This window comes from Eleutherodactylus coqui, chromosome 10 (assembly GCF_035609145.1).
Source record: "Eleutherodactylus coqui strain aEleCoq1 chromosome 10, aEleCoq1.hap1, whole genome shotgun sequence".
NCBI classification, from domain to species: domain Eukaryota; kingdom Metazoa; phylum Chordata; class Amphibia; order Anura; family Eleutherodactylidae; genus Eleutherodactylus; species Eleutherodactylus coqui.
In genome coordinates, this window is record NC_089846.1 from 133,537,382 (window position 1) to 133,549,753 (window position 12,372).

The following is a 12,372-nucleotide window of genomic DNA, read 5'->3' on the forward strand; positions in this document are numbered from 1 at the left end:
ATACCAGTATAAACCTATGGACAAAAGGGGCGCTGTTTCTTAAAAAAATAATTCTAATCTCAGACAAGCCTTTACTATGATAATATAACTAGTACCAGGCATTCACTCCAAGGCTTCCATGCTGAATTACATGCTGGACTATGACAAATATATCCTTTTTTATTACAACAGGGTTAACATCTCTTATTGACTAATTAGAACACATATCAATATCACGGCCGGCTCTGCTTTGTTTCTCACAACCAATTTCCTATAGCCGTGAAGCGAGCCTCTTATATCATTGTATTAACCACTCTTTACTGATAACGTATCTTCTAACCTTCATAGACGAGTGGCACTTCGACAATCAAGTGGACTCCATGAAACGGGGAACGTTGTTTGGTACTTGGCTCTCTGCCTCCTCTTATCTTGGATTATAATTGGTGCAGCTTTGTTTAAAGGCATAAAGTCTTCAGGAAAGGTAATAATGTATCCAATGAGCTCACATTCTTCATGAAATCTTCATAATGAGGACATATCGATGTGTAGAAGAGCTGTTTACAATGTAATGCAACATTCACCTTCTCTTAGTACCATTCTGCGCTCATATTGCAAGAGGATGGATAAGTAAATAGTTACATATGAGCATTATTATTGTATTCCCTCTCTGCTATTTAAAGCGTTTTTAGCGTATTTCTAATAAAACATACTTGTCTAAGCATGAGAATGAAACGTGATGCTTAAGGAATCAATGATCTCCCCCAGAGAATGCTGTCTTAATAGTAGTATCTCTTACAGGTTAAGCCTAGATTTAAAGGGAACCTGTCACTTCCCACGGTACCATAAACTAAGTTATGCTGCTGTTCGAGGACGTGACAGGGAGCTGGGTGATGTATTTTTCATGCTGACCCGCTCCTGAGATCCACGTTGTCACCCATCGAAGACCACATGGAGCAGGAAAATTGGACTCTTTTCAGGTTCTTATGCATGTACTTGCCCATAGACTCGTGCGCAAAGGACCCTGAAAAGAGTCCGATTTTACTGCACGGTGCAATCTTCAGATGGGCACACCACTGGATCATGAGGCATAGTAGGGGCAAAGGAAAGGAGAAAATTAAAGGGGATGTCCTGGACTTTTACTATTGATGACCTATACCCATATACAGTATATATATAATCATCAATAGTTGATCAGCGGGGGTCGGCCCTTCAGGATCCCTGCGAAGCCCGCTGTCAGAGTGAACAATGCTGGAAGCACATAGCACTGTCAACATTGCAGTGGCCCAGTTTGGTACTATAGGCATAACCTCCATTGAATTTAATGGGAACTCTAACTGCGGTACCAAAACCAGGCTGCTGTAATATGGACAGCGTTGACAACAGACCTAGTGATTAGCTGATTGGTGGAGGTCTGTCACTGTGATGACCCATCTCGAGGATAGGTAAATGTCCTGGACATCCATCTTAAGGGAGAAAGTGTCAGAATATTTTATGTAATTCTTTTGTATATTTTCTATATTTAGTGTTCCTTTAAGTGTAGAACGTCTTTGAAGCTGAGCAGGTGTTTGCGGAGGTGTTGGAATGGTGTGTCGGGGGGGGGGGGGGGGAGGTGTTGACTAACACAAGAAAACCCTAACAAATTCTAATCCAATTTCATAATAATACTGGAATTTCCCCGTAGCTACATGGGTGGTTCTACTGTGCAGAGACCTGATCTGATATAATAGTGCGTCCCTTCCATGTGTAGCCTTACAGGTTCTACCTGCCGTGTCCATGCACAGAAAGCATGTTGAGTTTTAATGCTGGGTGGATCACCTGCGTGTGACATAGCCCTAAGGACAAAGCATTGCCGATGCAGCGTTACTGAGAAAGTGAACTCATGCCGCTCCCTCTATGTGTCATATTGTAGATGCTTCAGGCAGTATTGTAATTGGCTGCTACAGTAGGTAGTCTGACTTGTCCATAACCTGTAATATTGGTGAATGTGGGCGCCTTTCAATATTTCTGAAGGAGCTTTTAGACAGAACGACTATTGTTCAAAGAACGAAAGTGAATGATAATCGTTCCGTGTAAATGCAGCCAGCGACCGATGGATGATTCGTCATTCATTTTATGCAGGCATAAAACCATCGTTGGCTCATTCACTTATCGATCAGTTTAAATACCGATAGTTCAGTCCTTCTCATTCACTTATACAGCGGATGTGAAACAAACAAACAATGTATCCGCCTGTATAAACAGGTTCGCTTGTTGAAACAATGTATCGTTTGGTATAAATGGACCCTGAGAAGCTCGGTGAGCCTTCCTCTGCCGGGCCGTACATTGTACATTCACTTGCTAATAGTTGTGGATATTCAAAACCATTCATATAAGTATAAACGCAACACATTTGCGTTATGAATGAGGTAGATTTGTGCATGTATTGGCACATTTTAATGCACTTTTGCACATGCATGGTGAGGTTTTTTGCACACAAGACACTACAATGCACTGATTTAATAGGCTATTTAGCCTAACGAGGTCCTGATGTGCTTTTTTTTTTTCATGGAATTGCAGTGTTTTATGCATTTGCGCACCTCCCATAGACTTCTGTGGGGACCAGGGGCGTAACTATAGGGGGTGCAGGGGATGCGGTTGCACCTGGGCCCAGGAGCCTTAGGGGGCCCATAAGGCCTCTCTTCTCCATATAGGGAACCCAGTACTATGAGTAAAGCATTATAGTTGGGGGCCCTGTTACAAGTTTTGCATCGGGGCCCGGGAGCTTCAAGTTACACCTCTGATGGGGACCCCCTTAGTGCTCTAATGCGCACAAAAATAGATGCGAAGTGCATGCATAAAAGAGGAAATGAAAATGAACCCAATGAAATCAATGAGTTCTATTCTTTTCGTATTGCGTGCGCAACTACGTCCGTGTAAAGCCGCCCTTAGAGTTAATGTCATTTAGGAGAATCTCCAGCAGATATTCCAACATTTATGAGAACATTTAAATCGTCAGTTGGGAATAGAGGAATTATCCTCCGAATCAATCCCTGTTCCAGTTGAAGGGATCGGGTAAAGAACGATCAAAGTCCACTCTTTGCATTCCTAAACAGAACCTATGGAGGATCTTATTTTCCTGTATTTTGTACAGTGTTTCAGGCTTCGCCTTGCGTATTTACACACCACCTATAGAACTGTATGGGGCCATTGCTGCGCAAAACACAGATGAATAGAGTAGGACCGACTTTTTAGCGCTTAGGAGTATGAACCCATTGAAATCGATAGGTTCTACTTTCTGTGCTTAGCGCACTCAGATTTTGTGTGCCCAAAAACGGATGCAAACTCGGCCGTGTGAAGGAGCTCTGATTCTGAGACAGACAGCGCTCGCAGGGAAAAGAACCCATTTGAATGCATTAATTCACTTGAGCGATTTTTCACTCGGGCAGATAGTTTGAAATATCACTGTATGTCCTATTCTTATACGATTCCCAGATGGGATTAGGACATGTAATGTCAGGCGTCCCGCACATTGGATATCACAGGGTGTCCTTGTGCTGTCCGATGCAAATTCTCCCCAAGAATGTCAAGTGCAACTCGCAATCGCCTGTGTGAATACAACCCTGTACCTAATTCCACTGAATCACTTATATATGTAGATTGCAGCTGCCGTCCTGGGACTAGTAGACACATTATATTCTACGTCACTGTCACTGCATGCGCTCTGGTGACACTGACATTATACAGCCTGTTAAAATATTAGTATGTAAATCTATTCACAAGATGAACTTCCACCATTATCCTTTTGGCTAGTGATAGTCATTATGAATGTAAATTGGCTCCTGTATATAAACAATTAGACATAACTTAAAATTATATTATACTCCATTATATTATATTGCATACCATTAACATACCAAATATGAAAACCACCAGATAGCTGTCTGGGGCAAACTCAAGTCAATGGACGTGTTCTGTGCATTAAACCTATTGTCCCACTGAGACTATAATACTAATGGTTACAAGGATAAGCCCATACACTGTCTATAATGCACAGCCTACTGTATGCCAATAAAGCCACTGGTCCGATAATGGTGCAGATGGCCACAAATGTGTTTCATGGCAATCCATTAAAATAGATGGCATCATAAAGCATCCGGTTGTCTCCAGTGTGAAGTTATAATGTCTCAGAAAGTATCCAGTTCTACCAAACATCATCAAATCACAAGTTACTACTTTGCTCTATAAAGTCACAAGAATTGCTATGGGTTAGGATTGTGTTTAGAGACTCTATGGCTGCTTATAGCCCTTTATATGGCTTCAGACAGGAACATATTAGCAACGTAAGATAAGGATAGATAGATAGATAGATAGATAGATAGATAGATAGATAGATAGATAGATAGATAGATATGAGATAGATAGATAGATAGATAGATAGATAGATAGATAGATGGATATGAGATAGATAGATAGACAGGAGATAGATAGATAGATAGATAGATAGATAGATAGATAGATAGATAGATAGATAGATAGATAGATAGATAGATAGATAGATAGAGATGAGATAGATAAATATGGGATAGATAGATAGATAGATATGAGATAGATAGATGGATGGATATGAGATAGATAGATAGACAGGAGATAGATAGATAGATAGATAGATAGATAGATAGATAGATAGATAGATAGATAGATAGATATGAGATAGATAAATATGGGATAGATAGATAGATAGATAGATAGATAGATAGATAGATAGATAGATAGATAGATAGATAGATATGAGATAGATAGATGGATGGATATGAGATAGATAGATAGATAGATAGATGATAGATATGAGATAGATAGATATGAGATAGATAAATATGGGATAGATAGATAGATATGAGATAGATAGATAGATAGATAGATAGATAGATAGATAGATAGATATGAGATAGATAGATAGATAGATAGATAGATAGATAGATAGATAGATAGATATGAGATAGATAGATAGATAGATAGATAGGAGATAGATAGATAGATAGATAGATAGATATGAGATAGATAGATAGATAGATAGATATGAGATAGATAGATAGATAGATATGAGATAGATAGATAGATAGATATGAGATAGATAAATATGGGATAGATAGATATGAGATAGATATGAGATAGATAGATAGATAGATATGAGATAGATAGATATGAGATAGATAGATGGATAGATAGATAGATAGATATGAGATAGATAAATATGGGATAGATAGATATGAGATAGATATGAGATAGATAGATAGATATGAGATAGATAGATAGATATGAGATAGATAGATAGATATGAGATAGATAGATGGATAGATAGATATGAGATAGATGGATAGATAGATATGAGATAGATAGATAGATAGATAGATAGATAGATATGAGATAGAGAGATAGATATGAGATAGATAGATAGATATGAGATAGATAGATAGGAGATAGATAGATAGATAGATAGATAGATAGATAGATAGATAGATAGATAGATAGATAGATAGATAGATATGGGATAGAGAGATAGATATGAGATAGATAGATATGAGATAGATATGAGAGAGAGAGATAGATATATAGATAGATAGATAGATAGATAGATAGATAGATAGATAGATAGATAGATATGGGATAGATAGATAGATAGATAGATAGATAGATAGATAGATAGATAGATAGATAGATAGATATGAGATAGATAGATAGATATGAGATAGATATATTGATATGAGATAGATAGGTAGGTAGGTAGGTAGGTAGGTAAGTAGGTAGATAGATAGATATGAGAGAGATAGATGTTATCATTATTGAAGAAGGTACCGCAGGGCACACAGAACAGCTTCACACCAGCTCAGTATGAGTTTTGTCTATGTATATACAGTAGCTATAAACACAGATTTGAATGGCTGATACAAGATTAGTGTTGAGCAAAGAGAACCAATAGAGCTCGGTTTCAGGTCAAACTTTCCAAAATGTTTGGTTTGCTGCAAACCCAAATCTCACGAACCTCGGATCGTTGGTCATGGCCAAAGTAACTAAAAGAAGAAGGTGGTAGTAGTAGTCCTTCAGTCTGGCTGAATGGTTAGCTCTGCTGCCTTATAGCACTGGGTCCCTAGGCTCAAATCTGACCAAAAGCAACATTTGCATGGCACTTGTATGTTCTCTTTGTATTTCTCCTTCTTGTTCTTCTCCCTTTTCTCCTCCTCCAGAGCAGGAAGAAGAGGGATGGTGGCTCAGAGGTTAGCAGTGTTGCCCTGAAGCCCTGGGGTCCTCAGTTCAAATGACCGAGGACAACATCTGTATGGTGTTTGTATGTTCTCTTTGTGTTTGTTCTTCTCCTTTTCCTCCTCCGGAGAAGCATTGTGGCTCAGTGGTTAGCAGCGCTAAAGACTGACTCACATTGAAGCACCATCACTGTTGCTTGGCCGAGAATTATTATTTTAGCGGTATTGGTAGCCGTTCGGTTGAAACTAATTCAGACTGAACTGAATTTTTTCTGTAATTGGGTGGACCAAAGTTTTCAGAAGCCAGCTCATCTCTGTGCAAGATCATACAGTAAAACTAATTTAACCTTGTATGCACTAGACCTGGTATGGCTGTATTAGTAAATAGTCTGGGCAGTCAAATCATACGAAACTCACTTGTAGAGGTGCAGACAGAACCCCCCCCCCCCCCCCATCCCAAACAAAAATGGTTAAACTAAACAAGCCTGCTGGATTTTCTACTACAACCCTGTACTGTGTCTGTATAGTTATATGTGCTGTATAATAACATGGATTGTATATATTATAATATGACTTGTTTATGTGACACTTTATACTATGACAGTGCGATATTTAAACAAATATTATTACTACTAATGCCTATAAATATTGGAAGTTACTAAAGTTGCTATTTCAAGCTGAATTACCTGTTTAAAGGGTTTGCAGTTTTCTTTATACCCCGTCTTTCTGCTTCTTCTGACAGGTGGTGTACTTCACGGCCATATTCCCATATGTGGTGCTGCTGATTCTCTTGATAAGAGGAGCCACACTAGAAGGGGCCTATGATGGGATCAATTACTATATTGGAACGCAGTCTGACATTTCTAAACTTGCAAATGCTGAAGTAAGTTTCTTTGATGGTTCTTTGCTCTTTATTTATAGAATTCTTCTAGAAATTAATTGCAGGGTTAATTTAGGGGCGATATCTGGCTGACTGGTTTGACCCTCATTCACTATTGTAACTGTCACCCCAAAAAATGTCAATCAACTAAATGCATTCCTCGTTGCCAATAAGCATGTATTTCCCTGTGCAGGTTCTCCCCAATATAAAATAGGTGGATTGATACATATACAATTTCCTACTTTATGTGTTAAGGATCACTAAAGGCCTGCTAACGGCATCGTAACTATGATGTGCTACAGAATATCTGTGGTATTTGTACTGTATATTAAAGGGTTGTCTGGTTTAGAAGAGGCTCTCCTTAGGGAGAGCACCTAGACGGTGAGTGAGGAGACTCAAAGGCCAATCCTCCTCCTCTGGGTAATATGCAAATAAGGGAGATGGAATAATACCTCCCAATAGGTGGCACTGTGGAGGTATTATTCCATCTCCCTTATTTGATTTAGAAGCAAAACATTTTGAAATACTATGTCAGGGTGTTCTCAGTTATTAGAGGGGGGTCTCCTTTTTGGGAGCTCCATCAAATGACTAAAGATAATAGATACAACAAGGAGCAACTCATTATCTCTCTGAATATAAAGCTCCCTTATATAGATGACCCACTCATTTCAATGGGCACCATGTAATACCACATTTCTCCTGTGGTGGCACTGCAGGGAAATTGCACAGTTGCTGCCAGTTCCCTGTGGATTACAGCTGATTGCTGGGGATTCCTGTGATCAGCTCGTTTCAAGAGAATCATTTTAACAAAAAGAGTTCATAAAAAGGGAGCAACCTCTTTAACTACAACATCCAGAGTATTGAAAATACCCCTGCAACATAATAAATACTGTAACTATGATTATAGATATTGAAACTGTGTTATAGTTACACTATCTAAGGTGTTATTAAAGCGACCCTTTGGTTTCAGGACAAAATTCTGTCCCAGAACTGGAGGAGTTGGGGGGGTACATTGTCTGTAGTTGCTCTTCTCTACCCTCGCTCTGATCTACCAGCTCTGGGCCCCGTTTTTAGCCATCCGAGATAGCCGACTCAATCTTCAGCCCACCTAATCCCTATAGTATATTGGTAATGTTAGACTACTGATTCACTACACCTGATCTCTGATTGGCCATAACTGGTAATGTCATCAGTATTGGCCATTCAGAGAGCAGTGTACAGTGTGCATTAGTTAGTTAGAACAGGGTCTGAAACCGGGATATAGGAGGGGTAGCAAAGAAAAACAACTGCAGGTAATACACCCGCCTGTCCTAACTGTCTTGGGACAGAATTTTGTCCCAAAACCAGAGTCACTTTTAACCCTTTCCAATCCACTGTCTGACATCTGAAGACATTCTGATTGAAGGCTGTACAGCTCCGATGTTGGAAGACGTCCGGCAGGGTACTCTTACTGTATATTACTGGCCTCTCTGTTGTCGGGGGCCTCTCCAGTATGTCCCATACTGCAGTACTGGCTCTAGCCAGCAGATGGCGCCATTGTATAATAGCAGAAAGAGAAAGCCCCCTAGGAAATCCTGAATCCAAAATTGGATTGCAAAGGGTTAAGTATAGACCTGTATTTTATTTTGTACTATATTTCAAAGTCTAAAATAGCCTTTTCTTTTGCTAATTAGCTCATACCGCATGATTCTAAGAACCGGTGATAATGTTTGTCTCTTGTTTGTGTCTCGCTCTAGGTTTGGAAGGACGCTGCCACTCAGATTTTCTTCTCTCTGTCCACAGCTTGGGGTGGACTAGTAGCTCTTTCCTCTTACAACAAGTTCCACAATAACTGCTATGCCGATGCCATCATGGTGTGCATCACCAACTGCCTCACCAGTGTGTTTGCTGGCTTTGCCATCTTCTCCATATTGGGGCACATGGCATTCAAAGCTGAGAAAGAAGTAAAGGATGTAGCAGGCTCAGGTGAGATAATAGTTAGAACAATACAATACAGCATGTGGGCAACTAAAGCCTGCATCCCAATGTATTAAAGGGGATGTCTTGTTATGTCAAGCCCTTTTCTTATGCCCTACTAGTACATAAGGATGTTATAGAGGGAGGTCCCTCTGATCTAACACCCAGCTCTCACTCTGCTGGTCCCGGTCTGTCATTGAAATACATAGGTGGATGGCCGCATGTAATACTATATTTCACTTGCAGCCGGCTGATGTTCTGTATTTAGGCCGGTGGCTATCTGACATTGATTTCTGGAATATATTAGTCATACGAGAGTATAACTTATAGTAGCCACTAAGATATTAACATGCATCTCGTTCTCCATCTCTAGGATTTGCACTCGCATTCATTGCCTACCCAGAAGCTCTGTCTCAGTTACCTGTAGCACCGCTGTGGTCCATTCTCTTCTTCTTTATGCTATTAACCTTAGGGCTTGATTCCCAGTTCGCCTCAGTGGGTGAGTAACATTGGAAGGCATTGTCCCTAATTGTCATAGGAGCTTATACTAAGAATGTACAAACATAATATAAGGTACGGTAGTTATATTAACAAGTAATGTTGGTAACTGGAATGTCCCTGCAAAACCTCATGCACAGCAGAACCTGGACTTACCGGCTCAGCCAAAGAAAGCCCTGCTGTCAGCTACAAGTGACAAATGTATCAAGGGGCACAAAACTCCAAAAACATTTGTTTCATCTGGCAACACTCTCATGGGTCAGGTAAAAAGCTTACTCCAGCTTAGAGCACCTCCATGTAGGAGCAGCCATGCCTAAAGCCAGGCTTAACCTACTATTTGAAAAAAGTGACACTGTGTGCTGTACAAGCTTCAAAAGTTGCAGTTTTGGTGCGTGTGCCAAAACTTTGTCTTTTTGGATGCCAAAGTTCTGAAATCCAGGGGTTCTTAAAAAGGGCCCCAAAGTCCATATGGTTTTGTTTTATACCTCTGTATAGCACCAGCTTAAAGAGGTTTTCCCTTTAGTTCTAGGACAGACTACTTCTGTAATATGACATCCAATTGAACATACTAGAAGAACCTCTGCATGCCTCTGAGTAAGGGTTTATTCAGACAACCATATATCGGCCGGGTATTCATGCCGGCCGATATACGGCGTCCCTCTCTGCAGGGGGAGGATGCTGGAAGAGCCGGGAGCAGTACATTGAGCTCCCGCCCCTCGGCACTATTTGCAATGGGTGGGGTGGGGCGGGGCGGGGGCAGAGCTAACTCCCAGAACTTAGCTCCGCCACGCCCCACCCCCTCTCATTGCAAATAGTGCAGAGGGGCGGAGAGGAGGCGGAGAGGGGGCGGTAGCTCAGTGCACTGCTCCCGGCTTTTCCAGCCTCCTCCCCCTGCCGAGAGGGACGCGGTATATTGGCCAGCGTGAATACCCGGCCAGTATACGGTCGTCTGAATAAGCCCTAAAACAGTATGGAAATTGTAGGAAATCCATGAGAGTTTTTTTTATCTCATGTGGATGTATCCTTAAAGCACCACGGACACCAGAGAGCGGCACTAGCGCTAATATTACAACAAAGTGAATGATTTCCTACACCATTACATCCCTAGGCCTGTGTGAGGCTGCGAACAATATTCGAAGGGTTAATTTTATATACAGTATAATTTTACTTTCCAGGTGTATTTTTGTGATTTTGCAACTTTTTGTGTTTTCTGAAGTCCTTTTTCTTCAGTAGTGGATATAAGACCTTCATCTGTATCTTCTCAGCCTGTTTTCTTCTGCAAATCATTGATAACAGTGATCTGATCCTGTTCTCAGAGCTGAAGGCAGACCCCAGACCTAAGATACCCAAAATTCAACCATTTTGTCTAAAAGTAATCTATAACATAATCTAACCACATTAAGACAACACAATGTATGGAAGTAAATGTACGAGTACAAATGAAGGCATTCGACCCTCAGAAAACGATTGAGCTCACATTATGGAAAAGCTTATTAGTAGATCTTAGAACCAGATTTAACCCCTCTGGTCTTCACAGTCATAGAAGAATAATGAGATTTATTGTATGTCCCTCCTATGTGACTCAGACCCCAGCTTGTAATGCTATGGGAAAGGGGACGGTGGTGATAATTAGGGACGTGATCCAACAAGTATCTTCTATTATCACCAGTGAATTAATCAGTGTAACAGGTGAAGCTACAATGTATCATGTGAGCTGTAACAATGGGTGGGGCATAGTGTATAAGGAGACAGGCTGAGACAATGGTGTCAGACTGCAATCTCTTGGGAGAGCAATGGGAGTAATTAATATAAAATAGAACTAATTGAAAGAGTTTACAATGCCTGTAAGGCCTCATTCAGACGAGCGTATGCACGCAGCTATTGGTGCTGTGTTGAAAAATGGCGACCATGTGAAGCATTAGATTCCAATGTATCCATTTAAATAGGGGGGGGGGGGAGGGGGGGAGTTCACCTGCACCCAACGCTGGGAAAAGAAGACAGCTTCCTCTGTTTAAGCTATTAGAAGTCATTCCAAGGATTTTTGCTGACTGAAGGAATTCCGCACTGCAGCGTATTTCCCCACTGATACACCGGCGTGAATGGAAGAGTAAATGCTAATTAAGCTCGAGCCTTAATTGGCGCTATTTTTCATAGATGCAATTTTATGGCTCGTATGAATGGGTCCTAAATGTCATAAGAAAATAAAAGAAGTACTACTCATCTATTCTTTCTCTGATGATCTAGCTCTAGAGCTCTCACAATACTACTGGCCTTTGTTTAGAGCTACCATGTGACTGCTGCAGCCAATCAGTGGTCACAGCGATCACATGCCCTACTTATGGCTCGCAGCATCTGAGTGGTGATGCCAGGAGTAGAGCACATAGGTGCTCTGGCCACTGATTGGCTGCAGCAGTCACATAGTAGACGTTTGCAACAAAGACTGGGAGCATCATGAGAGCCGCAGGCCTGGGTTCAACACGGTAAAGAACAGGTAAGAATTGCTTCTTTTAATGTTTTACAACCTTTGCAACCATTTCTAAGAACTGGGCAAATTATTTAATACATAAAACAAAAAATGTTTGATTAAATACATTAGAAGTGAAACAGTATCTAATTTTCGGATGACCCATACTTTTGCATCACGTGCTATTTAGTGCAGCTATAAGAAATGATGCAGGGATTATTTATATATATATTCCTGTTTCCCTGAAAATAAGTCCTAGCATGATTTTTGTTTTAGGATTTTTGAGGATGCAGAATGATTTTTCAGGATTTTTGAGAAATCTTGAAATATAAGCCTTGTTCCAAAATTAGGCCCTAGTT

At 40.5% G+C, this 12,372-nt stretch overlaps 1 protein-coding gene across 1 annotated transcript in view; it reads left to right on the forward strand.

The window, feature by feature from the left end:
• The window catches only part of LOC136580933 (sodium- and chloride-dependent neutral and basic amino acid transporter B(0+)-like), a 38,320-nt gene that overhangs the window by 15,253 nt on the left and 10,695 nt on the right, over positions 1–12,372 (forward strand). Inside the window, exons 6-9 of the mRNA XM_066581869.1 lie at positions 328–460; positions 6,958–7,098; positions 8,832–9,060; positions 9,425–9,550. Of these exons, the coding sequence (XP_066437966.1) occupies positions 328–460; positions 6,958–7,098; positions 8,832–9,060; positions 9,425–9,550 (629 nt within the window). The remainder of the gene's footprint in view (positions 1–327; positions 461–6,957; positions 7,099–8,831; positions 9,061–9,424; positions 9,551–12,372) is intronic.